Source organism: Lycium ferocissimum, chromosome 5 (assembly GCF_029784015.1).
Source record: "Lycium ferocissimum isolate CSIRO_LF1 chromosome 5, AGI_CSIRO_Lferr_CH_V1, whole genome shotgun sequence".
In the NCBI taxonomy this organism is placed as follows: domain Eukaryota; kingdom Viridiplantae; phylum Streptophyta; class Magnoliopsida; order Solanales; family Solanaceae; genus Lycium; species Lycium ferocissimum.
The window spans coordinates 20,800,368-20,824,383 of record NC_081346.1 but is presented as its reverse complement, the minus strand read 5'-3'; the positions used below and the strand labels follow the sequence as shown (position 1 = coordinate 20,824,383).

Below are 24,016 nucleotides of genomic sequence, written 5' to 3'. Positions count from 1 at the left end.
AAAAATATTTTAATTGTTATTATATATAGCAACATATAGAAAATGTATTTTATATACCATCACTTTATTTATAATTAAAAAATGGAGTTTAAAAATTAAGAACATATGATGGCATTAAGTCTTTGAGATGGAAAGAGTCGAACTTTTTTCTCGTTATCATGACAATGAAAGTTGTTCATCGATGTGAAAAAGAAAATTACTAAGAATATTAGGGAAAATTAATAATTTGATTCTAAATTTTTTCTTTTAAATTCTTTAATATCCTATATGTATACCGACAGGTTGCTATCCATTAATTAGCTAACTATTCAGATCCAAACATAAGAACCATTGTTGTATATATTGAATTTTTTAAAAGCAAAACTAATAAAATATTTTATTAAATTAATTTAAAAAATATTTTATAATTTTTTATGTTAACAATTATCGAGAAAAAAAATTGTTACAAAGAATCAAAATTACAAAGATATATGTTATATCGTAAATCACCAAATTTTAATTCCGAAATGAAAATATAAAGTAATACATTTTATAAATGTAAAGAAACAATAATCAGAGACTGTAAAGGAGAGTAAAATAAGTAAAGTATTGACAAAGAAGGAAAACAAGGATAAAAGTCACTTGCTCCCTTCACTTTTACTTGTCCACATTAACATATCAAGAAAAAGAAAATTTTCTTCTTCTTATTTTACTCTTTACATTAATTACTCATTTTCAAATCATTTTCTGAGGCTATTGAGGCTATACACCAATAAATATGGATATTATGATAAAATATATACTTCATTTATTAATTCTTAAAGAATGTAAAAAGTCAAAAGTGGACAAGTTATGTGTAGGAGAATTAAAATTGAAGTACATATGTGTATACATGAAAAGAGAATAAATATCCAAGTACTACAATATATGTCCAAGTGGGATAAAAAAATAGTTGGTTAAAGTGTATAATTTATATAACTTTTGGACAAATTTGCATTGCTATTTTCTGTCCTCTCTTCACGTTTAAAGTATTGTCAAAGAAGAAAAATGGAGATAAAAGTCACTCCCTCCATTCACTTTTACTGTCTATGCTAACATATCGAGAGAAAGAAATTTGTGTTCTTATTATTAATTTTACCCTTCACATTAATTACTCATTTTCAAATCATTTTCTAAGGCCATTGAGACTTACACCAATAAATATGAATATTATGGTAAAATATATACTCCCTCCGTCCCATATTACTTGTCACTTTTCCTTTTGCATGCCCCTTAAGAAATCATAAATAAAAGATGTATTTTACTAGCTTACCCCTATCTCTCTCCAATAAATACATTCTAATCAAAATTGACTATTTTCAAGAACATTTATTGCTAAGGGTAAGATGGAAAAGATTTGATTAATTTTATCTTGGTTTTGTAAATGAACAAGTAATTTGAACATATAGCTAGGTAATATGGGACGGAGAGGGTAAGATGGGAAAGATTTAATTAATTTTATCTTGATTTTGTAAATGAACAAGTAATTTGGATATATATTTTTAATAATGTGGCCAAGTAATATGAGACAGAGGGAGTACTGCATTTATTAAGTTTTAAAGAACGTGAAAAGTCAACAAGTCAACAAGTCTTAGTGCATGGAGAAAATAAATGTGTCGGAGAATTAAATTTAAAATGCATACGTGTATACATAAAAAGAGATAAATATTCAGTACTATGACATATATCCACGTGGGATAAAAAAGTAGTTGGTTAAACTGTACAATTTATATAGCTTGTGGTACAAATTTGTATTCTTTGTGTTAGTCCTCTCTTCACACTTATATTTCATTTATTTACTGATTCTTAAAAAACTTGAAAAGTCAAAAGTCAACAAGTATAAGTACATAGAGGAAATAAATGGGTCGGAGATATAGATGGGTACAACATGGAATGCTCTATGTACAATTTGTTAATGCTATGTTGGTCCTCCTTTGGCACTTATGTATAATATATAAAAATAGAAGAAATAGAAGTAGAAATACATGGGAAGAAAATAAATATTTAAAAACGTGAAAAGTCAAAAGTGAACAAGTAAAAGTGCACGGAGGAAATAAATATGTATAGGAGAATTAAAATTGAAGTGCACACGTGTATATATGAGAAGAGAATAAATATTCAGTACTATGGCTAGAAATACATGAGAAGAAAATAAATATTTAGCAAAAACGTGAAAAGTCAAAAGTGAACAAGTAAAAGTGCACAGAGGAAATAAATATGTGTCGGAGAATTAAAATTGAAGTGCACACATGTATACATGAGAAGAGAATAAATATTCAGTACTATGGCCTATATCCACGTGGGATTTATTAATTCTTAAAGAACGTAAAAAGTCAAAAGTGAACAAGTAACAGTGCACGGAGGAAATAAATTTGTGTAGGAGAATTAAAATTGAACTGCATATGTCTATACATGAGAAGAGAATAAATATTCAGCAAGAACGTAAAAACTCAAAAGTGAACAAGTAAAAGTGCATGGAGGAAATAAATGTGTCGAAAAATTAAAATTGAAGCGCACACGTCTATACATGAGAAGGAAATAAATATTAAGTATTATGACATATGTCCACGTGAGATAAAAAAATAGTTGGACAAAGTGTACAAGTTATATAGCTTATGGTACAAGTATTCATTGCGTGTACAAGTTGTCAAGCTCATGGTACAAGTTGACGAAGCTTAACTATATATAAGGGGCAATCTCCAAAATTTGTCGTCCTCACATTGCATTTCTAGAATTTGATTGGTTGATTATATACACGTGGCTGCTACACTGCTATTTCATTGCCTAACAATCCCACTTTTAATACACAGTTTTTTTTCTTCTTTCCATTAGATGTGGGCCCCTGCAAGTTTTTGTTAATCTTCTTTTTGCCCCTTACTCTATCACATTTATGGTATGGCTTTTGTACTTAAATTCAAAATAAATAGTTTTCACATAATGAAAAAGATATTAGAGTAGCTTTTTTGTTTATTCTTTCAAATTTATCCTTTTATGATAAATTAGTTTTTCATAATCAAGAAATTATATTAAATTGGTACTATTTAATTAAGGGTTATTTAGTGAAAATGTTTCTTACTCTGTAGGGTAAGTAATCTTTTAAGGAGTGTGCCCGACCTAAAAATACCATGTAATATGAACCGGAGGGAGTATTACATTACCCTTTACATTATTTTTATTATACATTTTGATAAAATTTAGACAATTGTGGGGCCACGGTTTCGTTTTTAACTGGATTTATTAGGTCTTACTAATTACTCTCCCTTCATTTCAATTTATGTGGCATTTTTCATTTTTGAAGAGTTAATTTTACTAAACTTTGAAGCTAAATTATATTAAATCAACTTAATATTTTAAATTAAAATTAAAGTAGTATAAATTAAGTACAATTTTAACTGATGGTTGATATTTTTAAGCATAGACTATATATGAAGAACTAAATTTATTCTTGAGGTTCATTTAATGAATTTAATTTTTTCTTAATTTCGTCTAAAATTAAGCTAAATAAGAAAATGAACTAACATAAACTCTTGTAGCATAAAATATCATGGGTGAAATTAAAACTTAATAAATACCAAAAATCTATTTTTATATAAAAATAAAGAAATTATATACTCACAAATTCACAAAATTGTCCATATGGTTTATGATTATGTGAGTTGTAATTATTTATATAGTTTAGCTCATGTTACTTTACAGAATGTCGAGTCTCTTGTATCTCTTTGGTATTTGATAGTTCTCCTGCTTAACTTTCTTCTCATAAATAATTTTTTGTATATAAATTATCTATTTAGTTTATTAATTATTTTTTTATAATTATGAAGACTTATCAACAATGCATGCTTAACATGTTATCGGATTATATTAATTATGCAATAAAAAAATATGATACAAATTATGCTTCTTTAATTAATATATATATATATATAAACGTGAAGAGAGGACCAACACAGCAATGCAAATTTATATCATAAGTTATATAAATTGTACAGTTTAACCAATTATTTTTTATCCCATGTGGACATATGTCATAGTACTGAATATTTATCTCTTCTCATGTATACACGTATGCACTTCAATTTTAATTTTCCGACGCATTTATTTCCTCCGTGCACTTATACTTGTTGACTTTTGACTTTTCAAGTTAAATTGTACGGTTTAACCAACTATTTTTTTATCCCAATGGACATATGTCATAGTACTGAATATTTATCTCTTCTCATTTATACACGTATGCACTTTACTTTTAATTCTCCGACACATTTATTTTCTCCGTGCACTTATACTTGTTGACTTTTGACTTTTCAAGTTCTTTAAGAATTAATAAATGAAGTACTCCCTCCGTCCTATATTACTTGGCCACATTACTAAACTATTTTTATATCCCATGTGGACATATGTCATAGTACTGAATATTTATTCTCTCCTCATGTAAACAAATATGCACTTCAATTTTAATTCTCCGACACATATTTATTTTCTCCGTGCACTTTTACTTGTTCACTTTTAACTTTTCACGTTCTTTAAAAATTAATAAATGAAGCACTCCACATTACTAAAAATATATGTCCAAATTACTTGTTCATTTACTAAACCAAGATAAAATTAATGTTGACACCCAATTTTGTCCCGCCTTTCCCAAATATTTATTTACATTTTAGTATTTTTTGGCAAATAATTATTTATATTTTGCTATAATTATTGACTTTTATTAGATTTTAACAGCGTTTCATTGTTCTATTACAATCACCAGAGGTCATTATTCTTATCACTATTATTATTATTATTATTATTATTATTATTATTATTATTATTATTATTATTTTGTTATTATTATTACTACCAGTATTATTATTATTCGCATTTTATCATTTCAGCATTTTTTGCCATCTTATGCACACGCATCGCAATTATCTTCGCATAATTAAATAACAGCATTTATTTACTATTGACTTTTAAAATATTATTACATGGCTTACGAGGCAATATAATTTTATCTGAGCACTAATAAATACATATTTTCGTGTTTTCGCACACGGAGGTCATTTATGCAAATTTAGAAGCCCAAAATAGCACAAGAAGAATATATTTTAGCCCAACCAACTTATAATTATTTTCGGACCAGGCCAGCAATGCCCAGTCCATGTTTTCAATTCATTAACCCATTTCAAATTGACCAACCCAGCCCATTACCCGTCTGACCCGACCCGCTTTCTTTTTCAAATGAACCACTAGGGTTCTTTCCTTTTCCTCATTCACCGCCTACCCCCATCTCCTCTCTTCTCCCTCTTTCTCTCTCTCCCTCGTCTTTCTTCCAACGCCAAGAATGGCAAAAGCTCAGATGCCTTTCACCTTCCCCAGGCCTTGCATAGCCATTTCGGGGAAGGCCATTAATATTTTGTACCCTCGGTCAGTGGTCAAGGACGGAAGGTTTGTTTTCTTCCTCCTTTTTTCTGTGACAATCTGAAGGCCCTTCATGGGTTTTGTTTTCTTTCTTCCTGATTTCTGATTCAACAGCAGAAGGCCTTCGTTTTGATTTGAACATTGTTGACTTAAAATCCCGCCCAAAAGTCGAAAACCCTAGAAAACCCAAAGCTTGTCCTATAAATATGTTGTTTTGGTTTGAGGAAAAGGGGGTCTTTTTTGGACGGCGAGGTCTGATTCCATAAAATAGTTATAGTTTTACAAAAGAAAAGAAGAGATTGAAAGAGGGAAGGAAACCAGATTAAAAAAAAAAGGGGGAGAGGAGAGGAAATAGAGATTAAAATTAGATACAAAAGGAAGCTCGTAGCCGTAGCCTTATAAAAGAAAACAAAAATAAATTAAGAAAATAAATTATTCTATTCTTCTGATTTGAGACTCGAGTGGGTTTGGAGTTCGTCGCGTTAGAGTGTAGATTCGGGACCCGACGCCTCAGTTCGCTGCACTTGGAAAAGGTAATTGTTCTTCCTTTTAACTACTTTCCTTAATTTCTGATTTGTTTGCATGTTCGTTAGTTTAGTTTAGTTATGCGTTAATAGATGTTAGTATGTTCATATCTAGTTTAACGCATTTGCACATGCTTAGTTAGATGAGTTTAGTCATTCGTTTGTATAAGCATGTTTATGTGTCATGTTTTCTTTTATTGTTGTTAGTTAGTAGTAGCGTTAGTGTAGCTGCCTGTTAGTTTAGTTTAATCATTTATACATCGTATGAATTTATTTAGCTTGTTTTCTGCCTCATCAGTTAAGTGTGATTTTGGTATGGTGGCATTTCATAGTCCAATCTATTCCCTGTTTATTAGGCTCATGTGCACTGATCAGTCTCAAAATCGTGTTAATCTTGTTTTGTTTTTACCAGTTTGTGATCTCATTTTAGTCCAGTTTAGTTCCTGTCCCAATTGAACATGAGTTAAATCAAATTTTTTCTTTTTCTCTCATTAAGATGTCTATCGCTTTTATTTAGGCCTGAATACTGTCTAAAACCCCCTGTTTCCGATCGGATACTTGTTGATCCATTAGCATTATTAAAGGCTAATCTATTCGATTAGGATTAGGTATAAGCTTACTCTATGAACATCATGCGTTCGCTAATTGATTTAGGACTGCCATAGGCTGCGTATGAAGTTAAAAATCTGCTGGTCTGTGTGTGCGCGATCATGAATTTGTTTAACTCCTGTTTGGTCTGTTGTTAATCTTAGATCCTGTTCAGCCATATTTCTGCTGGTTTCTAATGAATCAAGCCTATGCTGTTAAGTAGGATCAAAACATCAGTTCATGTCTAGGCCATGTTTAGATCTCACTTGTCCTGCTTAAGTTCTGCTCATATTCTTAATCAATGTGTTGGTCTCTGTTATATTTCCATGTTCAAACACTATTAAAGCATGTTACAAATGTCAGTACTCTATTTAGCTTTGATTGCTCTTCAAGTTAGTGGTTAATCCTTGCCATGTTAGACTAGTCTGTTTTAAGTATAAACTCAGTCTTAGGCCATGTCTAGACATTGTTCATCCTATTTGAGTTTAACTTGTGCTATGGATAAGTCTGTGTGCTCTAATTACGTGTTTATGCTTAACTTATTAATGAATCTATTTGCTAGTGAGCTTACAGAGGTATGATTAATTGGATAATGTTAGTCAAATGGACTATAGGTCATCTGCAATTAGTATGAGGATTGTTATGTTGATTGAATTGTTAATCTAATGTGACATAGTATGACTAAAGGGAAGTTCTTGTTTGATTCGAGATTAAGGTTAAATCTTTACTAGTTAAAAATGGTGTATGACAGGTTTAACTGTGACAGGATCATATATTCTTGAATATTGGTTTTGAATTCACCTAACTACCCATTTATGTTTGATAGTAGCTAAGCAATAATATCATCCGAATTAACTCAGTTTGGTTCCTTTCATTCATTGTATGATCTGGCAGCTTGGTTAAGTGTTGAAAGTACTTAGTCCTGCTCTATGTCATTGGTGTTAGTTAGATGATACTTGTGTTTTTTTTTTTTTGGGGAATCAAAATCTGAAGCTTGAGTGTTAATTGAATTCTTGCTCGAACCTTCTCTTATGATGTTCTGTCTGGTACAGCTTTCATGTTCATTTCCCTCCTCATCTCAGTTTTTTTTATTTAAGCAGTAATATAGATTAGTTTGTTGACATCAACCTACGTACATGTGATTTTTGCTTTTTTTTAGAAATTAGTTTTCCATGACTCAGTTGTGATTAGTTCATGTTTTATATATTTTACCTTGTTCGTTGAGTGTATACTAATCCTTTTCCTTATCTTTCTTTTGCATTCCCATCGTATACGAGTCCGAGGGACTCGTTCTTCCTCCGCACTTGGTGTTGGGCTGAAAGCCCAACATAATCTCGCTCGAATCAACTCTGTCCGAGTCCAAACTATCCGCAGCAATTTGTTAAATTTCTGCTGGGCCGAGGCCCATCAGCAGCAAACAGACCTTAGCATTTTTAAATGGGGGCTGAGCTCATGCCCGATTGCAACAGCTCTATTTTAAAATGGGTTGAACCCGTTTTAAATTATCTATTCCTCTATCTAGTTTTGTGCATATTAATTTGTATCATGCAACTAACTCTTTTGTTTAGTTTGTTTTATTAGTTTAGATAAAACCTTAGAAGAATTAATGAGATTTAGTTTTAGTAATGGGTAGTTAGGAAAACTAATAACTAATTCCCGAGTCCCATTCTCTTTCATTACATTAAGATTATTTATAATACCTATAATATTTATATTTCTTAAAATGATTGATTTATAAAATGGCATAATTATATATTTAAGCTATAAGGAATCATAATTCATATCGACTATCTTAAAAGATTTCGAACCATCATTAATATAGATAATAATAAGTATATTTTATAAACGTTGTTTCTTTCAAAGTCCATCCAACTAAACATATTTTATACAAACCTAGTAAATAAAGTTAGAAAAATAGAAGTAAATTCATTGCCCTTTGCACTCTATTTATAAAAAAGAAAAAGTTCAGATTAAACAAAGCATATCTAATCAATAGATTTTTAAAGCTTCATTTGCATTATCTTTAATATCTTTATATCAAGTCTAGATTTTCTACATATAATATAATTTTATGTCAAGTTTAAATTGGCTAATAATTATATTTTTGCAAGCTTCTTTTATTAAAGTTTAGCAATATTTATAGCTTATTTTAAATAGCATTTGAACTCTCTCTTTTATGCAAATTATCCTCCAAGTCTTGATTAAAAATAGCATTTTTTTGTTTACACTTTTAAGTCTTATTTTAAATAAGCATTACTATATTTTCCTTCAAACTTTAGTAATATTATAAGTTATTTTCTTAAATTTAAGCATCATATTTAACTTTAATTAATTAACCTAAGTTTGACCGGTAAACCGTAGTTAGCGGATCCTAGAGGATGCCTAACCCCTTCCCTTTAGGATAATCTAGAACCCTTACCTAGAATTAAGATTAAGCAGACTATTAACGGAGGCTTAATTAAGCTTTACCTTAGTTAATAAAATAGGTGCCCTAATTCACCTTAAAATCATTAGGTGGCGACTCCTTAAAATAAGCAAAAATAGGAATCTCCAATATGTTGTACCTAGTTTAACCCGTTTAAATGGGGTATAACAATTAATTAAATCTTTTTCATCTTACCCTCTCCGTCCCATATTACTTAGCCACATTACTAAAAATATATGTCCAAATTACTTGTTCATTTACAAAACCAAAATAAAATTAATTAAATCTTTTCCATCTTCCCTTAGTAGTAAATGTTCTTAAAAATAGTCAATTTTGATTAGAATATATTTATTGGATATAGATAGGGGTAAGATAGTAAAATATATCTTTTATTTATGATTTCTTAAGGAGCGTGAAAAAAGAAAGTGGCAAGTAATATGGGACGGAGGGAGTATATATTTTACCGTAATATTCATATTTATTGGTGTAAGTCTCAATAGCCTTGGAAAATGAGTAATTAATATGAAGGTTAAAATTAACAATAAGAACAAAAATTTCTCTCTCTTAATATGTTAACGTGGACAAGTAAAAGTAAACGGAGGGAGTGACTTTTATCCCCATTTTTCTTCTTTGTCAATACTTTAAACGTGAAGAGAAGACGAATGCAAATTTGTAATAAAAGTTATATAAATTGTACACTTTAACTAACTACTTTTTATCCCGCTTGGACATATGTAATAGTATTGAGTATTTATTCCTTTCTCATGTACACACGTATGCACTTCAATTTTAATTCTCCTACACATATTTATTCCCTCCGTGCACTTTCACTTATCCACTTTTGACTTTTCACGTTCTTTAAGAATTAATAAATGAAGTATATATTTTATCATAATTTCCATATTTATTGAGGTATAGTCTCAATAGCCTCGTAAAAATGAATTGAAAATGAGTAATTAATGTGAAGGGTAAAATAAGAAGACGAAAAATTTCTGTCCCTTGATATCTTAACGTGGACAAGTAAAAGTGAAGAGAGGGAGTGAGTTTTATCCCCGTTTTTGTTATGTCCCGCATTTTTTTTTGCACATTATGATAGGTTGGAGACAAAACCATTCCGGGATGCAAAGTCGAGACTTTTGACCTTCGATTTGATTTTGAGACATAAGTTGTTCATGAATTTGTTGGCATGGAACATTTAGGAAAATTTGGGACCAAAAGTAGAATATTTGGAAGTTGAAAATCATGCAAAAATTGGCCCTTGGCCGTGTGGATTGTTAAATGGTCCCACACATTTTGTGTCCAATTTTAATTGCTCCAACACATGTGTGTGGGCCATGGACACATGTATAAGTATTACTAGTATGCAAAAGATGACTACTAGCTCATTCTTCATCATCCAACACTTAGAAAAAAAAAGACAAGAAGTTGAAGAGCACAAGAGAGGCTCTCGGCCAACCCTTGGAAATTTCAAGTCCAATTTTAGCCATCCAAAAATTATTTCTTTGATGCAAACCCACTAAGTTGAGGTCCCTAAGTAATGTGGAAGTGTTGTTCGGGTCATCCAACCACTCGTTGTGTCGATTGCAAACCCTAGGCAAATTCTCGAGTCAAGAAGAAAGGTGAGATTTAATTATGTTTTGTGTGTTATAAAGGTTGTATGCATGTTGTAGTATGTTAAATTGGATGAAAATCATGAAATATGGTATGTTGGAAGTGTGGCCGTGTAGGTGTGTGTGTGTTTTGTTGTGTTGTGTTGTGTTGAAGTAGTGAATTAAAGTCTAGTTAGCATGTTTTGATTGTTGTAGAGTGAAGAAATGGATGAGAATCGTTAGTATGTGTATGTGTTAGGTTTTAAAATGGGTCATATTATATGACAATGAATGGATTAATGTTAATTAGTATTTTAGTTGTTGTCGTTATGAGTCCTATGTTGACGATAGTAGTTGAATGACTCAAATTGATATCGTAAGCGTTGTGGGCTGAATTGGAGATTATTATGCATTTGATGTAATTTTTATATTTAAGAGAATGACATTGTTAGAATGTGGATTGTTGGTGCAAATCATGATTTGGAAGTGAGGATGGATCGTAGTTGTGTTCTCGGGTGGGGACTGTTTTCGGGTGAGTTGGAGTATTATTTGGGATGTTTGAAATGTTGTATGAATTGCTTAAAACGTCTTTGAATATTGTTGGTATGGGTTCGGGTTAGTATTTGGATGTATAAGCGTTGATGTTGGCTTGAAGGTAAGCCGTTGAATTGAATATTATGAATGTCGTTGAATGATATATAAGAGGGTTATTAATGTTATGTTGCCTTTCGGATTGATTATTGATGTTGCTAGGTTGGTTGTTGTTATTGTTATTGTTGATTTGGCCGAGTTAAATTCTCGGGGTTGGCCTATTTACAGGGGAAATGCTGCCCAAATTTCCGTAGAATTATGTCTTAGTTTGGAAATGAACTCTTAAATACTTATAGTTGACATTGGCATTTATTGATGTTATGTAGACCTCGGGGAGTCCGAGACATAGGTTGGAGTTTGGATTAGCTTGGAGAGCAGACGAGGTATGTAAAGCTTGGCCTTTCCTTCTTTTGGCATGCCTTAATCGTAAATAGGCTATGACACGAGCCTCGAGGAAATTTTACTCTCGCGATCCGACCATGTCTGTGATTCTTATTTATTTATTGGTCTTCGTATGCTTGATAAGATGAAATATTGGCCCTTATGTCTTTTGTATGACTAAGTTTCAAAAGTTGCCTAAAAGTTTGATTTTTAAGAGAATTTTGTTCCTAAATGATTCCGAAAACTACGAAAGTCCGTAACTTTCACGGCGTAACCGGATCGCTTCGATATGCTCAAAAATGATTCCATGATGTATGATGACTATGTTTTCCATAGGCGGGCCCGGCTCGGGTCGACACCCGTTCGTGGGTCCCGCAACTTTCCTTATGTACTTCTGATGACTTTTGAAAGGATATGACATGACTAGTATTCCGATTTCAAGTACGATCAGTTTACTTATCTTTTGAGTTTGTAATAATGATTCGATAATATATGATGACTATGATTTTCGTAGGCGGGCCCGGATTGGGTTGACGCTCGTCCGTGGGTCCCGCGACTTTCTTCTGTGTAGTTCTGATGGCTTTTGAAAGAATTCAGTACGACTATCTTCCGACCCCCGAATATGATTACTTATTTATTGGTCGAGTCTGAAACAAGGATTTTTATGTACGTGATTTTGATACGTGACTATGATTTCTGAAGTTCGGTTTGATATGTTCCCGAGTGATATTCGGAAGAAAAATCTGATTTGACTACTGTTTTGACTTGTAAATGCTGGTTCGTTGTGATTACCATATTAAGTCTTTGAAATTGTTTTAAACTGTATTTGGTCACTCATAACTCGTTCGTGTGTTTTGTTGTTACATTTTTCGCCAAGTCCCGGTCGGTTATGTTATTATGCGCACTATGCCGTATTCTCGAAGTATGATGTGTCCGGTTCGCCGAGCCCCTTTTCGGCCGGAACCGTGTATATATTATGTTGTTCTGATGTGTTTGGTACGCCGAGCCCCTTTCGGCCTGGTACAGCGTATATGTGCTACGTTATATGTTATATATATGGGTTCTGGAATATACTCAGTTGGAATCAGAGCCGGTGGTGGGGCAAACCTAATGGTGGGGCAAACCCAGTAGTGAGGTAACATTCCACATTGGTTTAGGCCAATCCCACATTGGTTTAGGCCAATCCCACATTGATTTAGGCCAATCCCACATCGGCTAATGGCATCTCATATGATAAGGTATGATGTTATGATGCGCTTCGGTATGTATATGCATGATCTGTATTTCAGGAGTAAGCGTGTTGGCATTCTGATTATTATAATTGTCTTCTGTGCCTCTCGTTGCATGACTTCGCGTGTCGATGACGCATTTTGGTATTCTCGGTTATTATGTGTACTTTCCGTACCTCCGTTTCGATCATGACTCGATTTGCTACTATATCTTACGCTTTGCATACTCGGCACATATTCCGTATCGACCCCCCTTTCTTCGGGGTCGCGTTTCATGCCCGCGAGGTACGGATACGCGTTTTGGTGATCCACCGGCGTAGGATTCCCATTCTCCGTCGTTCGCAGTGCTCCCTTTGTTCTGGAGCCAATATTTTGGGTATATACTCTTCCGATGTATATGATTATGTTTATTCAGGGTACGGCGGGGCCCTGTCCCGTCATCTGATTCTGTTGTTCTATATTAGAGGTCTGTAGACATAGATGTGGGTTATGTACAGTTTTGTTCGGACGCATTGTGTGAGCTGTGTTTGGGCGGCCCATCCGCCGTAAGCGACCTTATCGAGTGCACGTACGTATGTATGCTTTGATATGTTATGTATATTATGATAGCCTTGCCGGCTTTTGTACAGTATATTGGTTTGTATGCGTCAGTTTGGGGCCACGTTTGAAACTCGTAAATGTATGAGTCGTTTGTGTGCCGAATCTGGTTAATGAGCGCGTATGGGTGCCCAGCTCGGGCACTAGTCACGGCCTACGGGGTTGGGTCGTGACAGTTTTCCTTCTTTGTCAATATTTTACTTATTTTACTCTCCTTTGCATTCTCTGATTATTGTTTCTTTACATTTATAAAATGTATTACTTTATATTTTCATTTTAGATTTAAAATTTGGTGATTTATGATATAACATATATCTTTCTAATTTTAATTTCTTTGTAACAATTCTTTTTATCTATAATTGTTAATAAAACATTATAATATATTTTTAATTAATTCAAGAAAAATATTTTATTAGTTTTGCTATTAAAAAATCCAATATATACAACAAATAGAAATATTAAAGATATTAAAGAATTTAAAAGAAAAAATCTAGAATCAAAATATTAATTTTCCCTCATATTATTACTAATTTTCTTTTTCACATCGATGAACAACTTTTATTGTCATGACAATGAGAAAAAGGTCCGACTCTCCCCATCTCAAAGACTTAATTTCATCATATGTTTTTAATTTTTAAACTCCATATTAAAATTATATCTATAGTGATGGTACCTAAAATACATTTTGTATATGTTGCGATATATAATAACAATTAGAATGTTTTTAAAAGTTATTTTCAAAATACAAACCTTAAAGACTAGCTAATTAAAGTGAATAGACATATTCGACATGTGCATCGCACGGGCATGTATTGCTAGTTTAGTGATATACACCAATCATTTGTTTTGAAAAATCAATTAAATTAGTTTGATTTCTTTTTAGGGTAAAACCAACTCAAATTGAACGACCCTAGATATTCGTGAAATGATTTATTTAGTTTAGTTTCTTCAATTGAATACACAGAATACTATAGAAAGATGAAGAAGTTTGACTGGATTTCACTTGTATGAGTTTGTCCCAGGATTATTCATTGTTAAATTAAGAGGAACCATCGTGAAAACAAAAAAGTGGATTACTAATGGATGCGAATTGCCCTTCCTTTGCGATGGTCTTTAGTTTTTCCCCTCAAAATGTTGGTCTTTAATTTTTACCCTTCGCATTACAATCCTGAGTTTCGCGTAGAAATCACGATGTTCTGGGTTCGAACCTCTACTCAAGAATAAGTTAAAAAAAAAAAAAAATCGCACGCGTGTATGTCGGACCTGGCATACACTTTTTAAGGAATAACTAAAATTATGCCCGTTATGGAACATGTATATGAATATGCGTGGATCAGAAATAACTAAAATTATGCCGGACCATGCATAACTATAAGTTCCGCCTTATAAGGCAAAGTTTATGCCTTAAGGAAAAGTTCCGTTTTAGGGACATACTTTTAGTTATGCCTTAATTAAAAGTCTGCCCCATAAGGCATAACTAAAAGTATGTCCGTTAAGGTGAAATTTTTCTTAAGGCATAACTAAAAGTATGTCCGTTAAGGTGAAATTTTTCTTAAGGCATAACTAAAAGTTTGCCTTATAAAGCAAAATCTATGTTTTAAGGAAAAGTTATGCCTTATGGGACATACTTTTAGTTATACCTTAACTAAAAGTCTGCCCCATAAGGCATAACTAAACTATGTCTTAAGGAAAGAGTCTGCCTTATGGGCTCTTGAAAAAATAAATAAAGAGATTGGACCGAAGCCTCTGCTTTTCTATTTACACTACCGCTATTTATCAGTGTAAGGAAATCTGCTGTGTATATTTACACAGCAGCTATTGTACAAGTCATGTGCCCATCACTATTCTACTGGTACTAAAATAAAATATTCTATTGGTACAAAAATAAAATATTTACATCGGCCCATAATGCCACATTATGCAAGTCACGTGCTTTTATGCTTTCACGCTTTTACTTTCCACATAGTACCACATTGTGTAGACATGTTCTTTTATGCTTTTTTTTTCACGTGTTCCATCAGCCTTTTCTTTGTCACTGTGTGTGTTCCAAAGCAGCATATGGCCATTACACCATCTCATCTTCTCACTTTTAAAACCCCTCCTTTACTATGGCCGTTACACTCCCTTTTAACCTTCTGTAATTCCAACACCCCCCCTCAAATTGGAGGGGAGGAACGAACACCCAATTTGCTTAACAAGAAACGATGAGAAGAAGCGGGTAAAGGCTTCGTAAAGAGATCGGCGGGTTGAGACGAAGATGGAAGAAAAGAGAGTGAGATCAAACCATTGAGATACTGTTGCCGGACGAAGTGGCAATCAAGATCGACGTGCTTCGTCCGTTCATGAAAGACGGGATTTTTAGCGATATGTATCGCCGCCTGGCTATCGGAAAACAGAGGAATTGGAAGGGAAATGGGTAGATCTAGGTCGGAGAAGAGACGAACAAGCCATGTGAGTTCTGCTACTACTCGGCGCATGGATCGGTACTCCGCCTCGGCAGATGAAAGGGAAAGGGAGGTTTGTTTTTTAGATTTCCAAGAAATGGGAGATCCACCGAGCGTGACATAAAAGCCACTGATAGATCTGCGTGAGTCCGGGCAAGTGGCCCAGTCAGAATCGCAAAAGGCGAGTAAAGAGAGAGAAGGTGAAGAATTTAAGAAAATGCCCAGACTTGGGTCGTTGAGAAGGTACCGGAGAACATGGTGAGCAGCGTTAAGATGAGCTTTGTGAGGGTTTTGCATATACTGACTAAGGTGTTGAACGGAGAATGAGATGTCGGGACGGGTATGAGTAAGAAAATTGAGTTGTCCTATTAACCTCCGGTAAGCAGTAACATCGGAAAGAGGTTCACCCATGTTTGCTTGTAACTTGTGGTAAGGGTCCAAAGGGGATGAGACTGGTTTCAAACCGAGACAGCTTGTATTCGGAGAAGAGTTCAAGTAAAAATTTGCGTTGATCGAGGATTAGTCCCGTGGCTCGCGGATGATCTCAATTCCCAAGAAGAAATGTAGGTCACCCAAGTCTTTGATTCTAAATTTCTGAGTCTAAGAATGATTTTAATTCATCGAGTTCTGCTTTGTTGTTTCCTGTAAGTAGTATATCGTCCACATAAACTGCTAAAATTGAAATAGAAGAATTGTGCACTTTGTAGAACAGTGAATAATCATTCAATGAATGTGTAAAACCTTTGAACTTCAAAGCTGCAGTTAGACGTGAATACCATTGTCGTGATGCCTGTTTTAAGCCGTATAACGATTTCTTAAGACGACAAACTTGAGTAGGATCAACAACTTTCAAACCAGCTGGAAATTGCATATACACTTCTTCGTCTAATTCCCCATGTAAGAACGCATTATTTACGTCCAACTGGAAAAGGCCCCAACCTTTCTTAACTGCCAATGCTAGAACACATCTGATAGTTGTTATCTTAACAACAGGACTGAAAGTTTCAGTAAAATCTATGCCTTCCTTTTGTATATCACCTCTGACAACTAACCGAGCCTTGAGTCTTTCCACATTACCATTGGAGTTCAATTTCACTTTGTAAACCCATTTTGTAGGCAAAGCCTTTTTCCCGGGTGGTAAAGAGACAACTTCCCAAGTGTCATTAGTGATCAAGGCTTCTAGTTCCTTAGTCATAGCATCCTGCCAACCTGGATATAAAACAGCCTGGGAAAAAGTGGTAGGTTCTTGAATATGTGACAAAGAATTAATGTAGGATTGGTTTGAGGTAGACAAAGCAGAGAAAGCAATAGGAGACACTTCTAGAGAGGAGGTGAAACAGGATTCTGAGACATTAGAAGGGTGAATACTGTCACACACATAATCTTTCAAGTAAGCTGGTGTTTTGACTGACCTGGTTGACCTTCTAAGAGTAGTAGGATTCAGAATAGGTGTAGATGGTGTAGGAGGAACCATAGGACCATGAGAATCAGTGTTTGCCGGACTAGTAGAATGTGTGGTACTAGGAGGAGAGGGAGGTTGATCAGTTGCAGTAGGTGGAGATGGATTAGGATCATCTTCAGTAGTGAAAGAAGGTACAGAAGTATCAAGCTGATCATGAGCTAAATGTTCATTAGGTTCATCTAAAGGAAAAGTAGGCACTGTGATGGGGTTAGAAAAAAATGGAAAAATTGATTCATAGAAAATCACATTCCTGGAGATAATAAACTTTTTGGTTTTGAGGCTAAACATCTTGTATCCTTTCTTCCCAAAAGGATACCCAAGGAAAATGCATGGTTCTGCCCTAGGATCCAATTTATTTCTGCCTTGTGAAAGAGTGGAGGTAAAGGCAAAACACCCAAAACATTTCAAATGAGAGTAAGTGGGGCAGACACCAAAAAGTTTTTCATAAGGTGTTTTAAAAGACAATACTTTAGTAGGACATCTGTTAATAATGTAAGTTGCAGTCATGAGTGCATCCCCCCAAAACTTATGAGGCAAATTTGATTGGAAAAGCAAGGCTCTACAAACTTCTAGGAGGTGCTTGTGTTTCCTCTCCACAACACCATTTTGTTGTGGAGTGGCTACACATGAGGTTTGATGTAAAATTCCTTGAGAGAAAAGAAAACTAGAGCTTTCAAAACTGGATCCTAGCTCCCATGCATTATCGGATCTAATGATCTTGACCCTTTTGTTGAACTGTCTTTCTGTCATTGCCAAAAAACTCTTAAGAATGGGAAAAGCATTGCTTTTAGTGGATAATAGGAAGGTCCAAGTTCCTCTTGTAAAGTCATCTACTATGGTAAGGAAGTATTTATATCCATCATAGGTAGGAGTTTTATAGGGTCCCCAAGTATCAATATGAATTAAATCAAAAGGTTGTTTAGTAGAAATATGACTGTTAGGAAAAGGAAGTTTGTGTTGTCTAGCCAAAGGACAAACAGAACAAGGAACAGAAAGTTGTGAACACAAATTAAAGGGGATTCCATTGATATTTCTCATATTTGAAAGAGGAATATGGCCCAACCTTACATGCCATAACTGGCTTTGTGCATTACAAGCAGAATAACAAGAAACAGTGGATGAAATATCCTTCATTGAATGGAAACTAGAACTAGGAATACTACAAACTTTGGATAAAACATCCTTTTTGGAATGAAAACTTGTACTAGAATTCAGGCTGGCAAAGGTGGAAGCTGTTGGAATCCTATCTTTGAGAATATAAAGTCCATTTTGACTCTCACCAAGCAGAATTGGGCTCTTCATTGAAGGGCCCTGCATAAAACAATGAGCAGTAGTGAATAAAAGGAATTTAGAAAACTGTTTACACAGCTTATACACAGATAAAAGGTTGAAGTGGAAACTTGGAACAAAAAGGACATTATGTATAACAAAATTAGAGAACAACTTTATGGAACCTGAGTAAGACACTTTAACATGTTGAGAGTTTGGCAACTTAACAGAGATAGGTTTTGGTAGAGGTGTAAGATTAAAAAAGAAATTCTTGTTATAGCTCATGTGGTCACTTGCACCTGAGTCTATGATCCAGGTGTGTCTAGAAAAGATCTTCTGATTGACTTTAGAATTCAAAGAAAATGGACTAGGACTGAAATTCATACCAGCACAGTTTGCAGTAGCTGTGGCCTCAGAAACAGAACCTTGTTCACTTTTGTTTATATCTTTGTAACATCTGCATCACCTGGGCAAGCTGCTCATTGGAAAGCAATTTTCCTTGCACCTCCGTGTCTTTAAAAGTCTCTCCATAATCATTTGTTGAAACTGCATTTCCTTGTGCACTGTTTTGAAAATTCTTTTGCTTAGTAAACTTGAAATTAGGAGGGAAACCATGTAGCTTATAGCATTTATCAATCAAGTGTCCAGTTTTCTTGCAATATTTGCAAATGAGAGAAGATTTTTTGTTATCATAACCAATCCTTTGTCCCCTAAAATCAGTAGAAAAAGTCCTCTGTTCATTACTTGAATTTGTAGCAACAAAAGAGGAGGATTCCCCTGGATATTTTGGTGTGTTCTGGACTTCTCTTTGTTTTTCTTCTTGAATTAAAAGTGCATAAGCATTTGACACAGTAGGTAGAGGTGAAATCATTAGAATGTTTCCTCTTGCACCACAAAAGAAGTATCATTTAAACCCATTAGAAATTTAAGTAATCTTTCATCTTGCTTAAACTTGATATTTTTTTCTTTTGCTCCACATGAACATTCACAAAGACATGGTGAAAAAGAATCCAAGGTATCCAACTCATCCCAGAGTCGTTTCATCTTGGTAAAATAGGTTGCAATATCAGATGCACCTTGAGTAAGGTCACTAAGCTCCTTTTGGAGTTGAAAAAGCCTAGCACCTGAGCTTTGGCCAAATCTTGCCTCCAATTCTGCCCAAATATCTTTAGAAGTAGAATAGTATAAGACACTTTCTGAAATTTCCCTAGATAAAGAGTTTAATAACCAAGAAATGACCATGTTGTTGGCCCTAGACCAAGCTCTGTGCAGATCAGTTCCTGCACTTGGTTCTCGGGTAGATCCATCAACAAAACGCATTTATTTTTTTGCTGTTAAGGCTATCCACATTCCTCTTTTCCATCCACCAAAACTCCTGCCATCAAACACTGTATTGGTTAACAGTGTGCCAGGAGAATCAGATGGTGAAATAAAGAATGGATGAGAGGAATCAATGAGTTCATTACGTATCTTTGCTGCGCCTAAATTGGAAACTTGGGTCCCAACAGCAGCATCAGCATTTTCTGTCATTGTAACAGAGATGAATCAGATAAAACAAGAAGGAAACAAAAATTGGAATAAAGCAACAGAGGGATTCAGATTGAATGTAAACAAGAAGGAAACAAAAATTGGAATAAAACAACAGAGGGATTCAGATTGAATGCCCTGATACCATCTTGAAAAAATAAATAAAGAGATTGGACCGAAGCCTGTCCTTTTCTATTTACACTACCGCTATTTATCAGTGTAAGGAAATCTGCTGTGTATATTTACACAAAGCGGCTATTGTACAAGTCATGTGCCCATCACTATTCTCTCGGTACTAAAATAAAATATTCTATTGGTACAAAAATAAAATATTTACATCAGCCCATAATGCCACATTATGCAAGTCACGTGCTTTTATGCTTTCACGCTTTTACTTTCCACATAGTACCACATTGTGTAGACATGTTCTTTTATGCTTTTTTTTTCACGTGTTCCATCAGCTTTTCTTTGTCACTGTGTGTGTTCCAAAGCAGCATATGGCCATTACACCATCTCATCTTCTCACTTTTAAAACCCCTCCTTTACTATGGCCGTTACACTCCCTTTTAACCTTCTGTAATTCCAACATGGGCAGACTTTTAGTTAAGATTTAACTAAAAGTTTGCCCATAAGGCATAAGTATGCCGGATTCGGCATAACTTTGGTTATTCCTTAACAAGTGTATGCCGGAACCGGCATACACAAGACCCAAGCCTTACCTTGCGATTTTTTTTAGTTTATGCATGAGTGGAGGTTCGAATCCAGAACTTCAAGTATAAGATCATTTTTCAAGCGAAGGATAAAACTTAAAGACCACAAATATAAGGAGTAATATTTAAAGACAACCCCAAAAGAAGGGCAATCTGCGCAATTTTTTGTTATTAATTGGAAAACTTTGCCCAATCAGCCCACGGGCCACGCCACTTTCAATATGATAGAGTGGAATTATGACATTTTCAAGATAAATTAGGGGAAGTGCTATTTTAGTCGCCATGTTTGAAAGTCAAAGTTACTGAAAAATCCTACAACTAGCGTGTTGACCTTTAAGCACAATTAGTTTTCATTGCAAAGGGACCACTCTTTTGAATGATTTTTAATTGGCAACTAAGCAATTTGCAACTCAGCAACCATTGTTAGAGACTGTTGTTTCTCTTTCCAAGAGGAGAATGGTTCATATGCTTATTCAATTGTTTCTTCATCTAATGGTTCATATGCTTATTCAATTGTTTCTTCATCTAATTTTCTTGAGAGTAGCTGTAGGACAACTAGTAATAAACCAAGATCAATGCTCGCCAACAAGATGTGGCGATTTTGGTCCGGTTATTCGATTCCCTTTTTATCTGAAAAATCGTCAGCCAACTCACTGCGGCTACCCTGGTTTCGAACTATCTTGTACTTCAGACAATGTTACTCAATTCAAGCTCCAATTTCCAGTACAGGCATCTATCAACAACATTGACATTCCGATATCAACTAATGTTTCTGTTCAGGAAATTGATTACAAGTCACAGAAAATAAAATTATCAGACCTCAATGCTTCGTGTCTTCCCAGGCAGATTTCAAGCATAAACTCGTCTGCTTCGCTGTTTACCTTTGATCCGAACGCATATAGTGGTGTCACTTTATTCAATTGTTCCTCAAACAAAACGTACTCATCGTCTGGTCGGATCAATTGCCTTAGTGGACCTCATTATGACGTCCTTGCTTTTCGCTCTTACTATAGTATCTCTCAGTTTCCGTCTTCTTGTACAAAGATGTACAACATTTCAGATGTTCCAAACGAGGTACTTTTTGGGCCATCACAATATAGTCAAACACAGATTTATCTGCATTGGTCTGAACCATTTTGTGGGAATTGTGAAGATGATGGGAAGTACTGCAAGTTGAAATCTAATGGTTCAGGTAGTGAAACCGAATGTGTTGACATTCCAAAAGATCCTAGCAAAGGTACATCTTTAGAATTGATTTTCCCTTTTCAGTCTCTAAATTGGTACATCCTTTTACCTTTCAAACTATTCTCTGAATAAGAATCAGCAACTTAACATAGAAGTGATAAACATTGGCTTAAGAGATCAAGATTGTTAGCATTTTTTTTTTCTAAATAGCAATTACTGCAAGCTAATAATGTTATCATCCTCATTTTACAGGGCCATCAAAGAGAATTGTTGTTGCAATTGTACTAGGTAGCGTGTTTGCCTTTGTGTTGATCATTCTAGCAGTCTACAAGATTGTAAAATTGAAACTAAAGAAAGAGGATCAGAAAAGGATTGAGAGGTTTTTGGAGGAGTATAAAGCTCTGAGACCTACAAGATACAGTTATGCAGATATTAAGAAAATCACACAGCAATTCAAGTATAAACTAGGTCAAGGAGGCTATGGGAAAGTATATAAAGGGAAGCTATCAAATGAAATTCTTGTTGCGGTTAAGGTCCTTAACAATTTGAAGGGTGATGGGGAAGACTTCATCAATGAAGTGAGCAGCATAGGTAGAATTCACCATGTAAACGTTGTGCGTTTAGTTGGATATTGTGCTGATGGTTACAGACGAGCTCTTGTATATGAATATCTATCAAACGACACACTTCAAAAGATCATATCATCAGGGAATGGAAGAGGGTCATCACTAGGTTGGGAGAAGATGCAACAAATAGCTGTAGGAATCGCGAAGGGAATCGAGTATCTGCATCAAGGGTGCAATCAACGAATTGTTCACTTTGATATCAAACCACATAATATCTTGCTAGACCAAGATTTCAATCCAAAAGTTGCGGATTTTGGGCTGGCAAAGTTGTGCTCCAAGGACCAAAGTGCTGTGTCAATGACTGCTGCTCGAGGCACCATTGGCTATATTGCCCCTGAAGTTTTCTCCAGGAGCTATGGAAATGTTTCATATAAAGCAGATATTTATAGTTTCGGTATGTTGTTGCTTGATATGATTGGTGGAAGGAACAAATTTGATGATGCTGCAAATGAGGAGAACAGTAGCAGTCAGATTTACTACCCGGAGTGGATGTACAAACAACTGGAGAAAGGAGAAGAAATAACAATCCAAATTGAGAATGAAGATGAGAGCAGCATAATCAAGAAACTAGCAATTGTAGGACTTTGGTGCATTCAATGGTATCCAGCTGGTAGGCCATCAATGAAAGTTGTGATTCAAATGCTAGAAGGAGAAGACATTCCCATCATGCCCCCTAATCCATTCGGTTCAATGAATTCGCCAAACATGAGGACTACTGCAGAGGGAAGGCAATTTAGCAGTGATCTTGGAAGCAGTTTTGAAACTGGTGCAAGTTCGAATTGAGAAGATATGATGCATAATAGTTTTTACCACAAAGAACAGTATTAGACTGAAGATTAAAGATAATTAACACTACTAGCTAGTATGCCCTTGGTATATATTTGTATCAATTTGGTTGTTGTAACCTGTACTTGATAGAACTTTGAATAAAGTTGATTTCTCAAACAGCAAATTTACCTCACAAAACAGCAGGTGAGACTTGCAAGTTGCAATATGACCATTTGGCATGTAAAATGAGGATGATTACATATGGATAAAAGCCAACAACCAGGAGTGAGCACCTCATACATACATAGTGCCCAATAACTGGGAGTCCCCATTATACAAGACCAACTTCAATTCACTAAACTAAGGTGCATTTCTTGTAGTCCTTCAGTAAATTACAAGATGAAGTATAACACTCAAATGAGACTTGATTAAGGCGCTTCATTAAGGGATAATGGATTGGGCCCGGCGGAATTGCGGCAAACTGGACAAGAAGCGTTTAATGGAAGCCATTCATCTATGCAGTCCGCATGGAAACAGTGTTGGCATTCAGGAATGGTCCTTAAGGTCTCTTTGGGCTGATACTCGGCCAAGCATATTGGGCAGATATTATCATCGGGCTTGGGCAAACGTCGGCTCTCTCCCAAGGAATTTTACAGCCCATAACTACCTCTGAGACTTATGTA

General features: G+C 34.7%; 2 protein-coding genes across 2 annotated transcripts; one reads left to right on the top strand and one right to left on the bottom strand.

Moving 5' to 3' along the window:
• Positions 1–19,387: 19,387 nt before the first annotated feature.
• On the bottom strand, positions 19,388–19,837 carry LOC132057641 (uncharacterized). The gene has a single exon (XM_059450265.1). The coding sequence runs from the start codon at positions 19,835–19,837 to the stop codon at positions 19,388–19,390; it is 450 nt and encodes a 149-aa protein (XP_059306248.1).
• A 1,414-nt stretch (positions 19,838–21,251) lies between these two features.
• LOC132056444 (rust resistance kinase Lr10-like) lies at positions 21,252–23,517 on the top strand. The gene is made up of 2 exons (XM_059448654.1): positions 21,252–21,991; positions 22,192–23,517. Exons 1-2 carry the CDS (start codon positions 21,256–21,258, stop codon positions 23,346–23,348), a joined length of 1,893 nt encoding a protein of 630 aa, XP_059304637.1. The 5' UTR covers positions 21,252–21,255; the 3' UTR covers positions 23,349–23,517.
• The last annotated feature ends 499 nt before the right edge of the window (positions 23,518–24,016 follow it).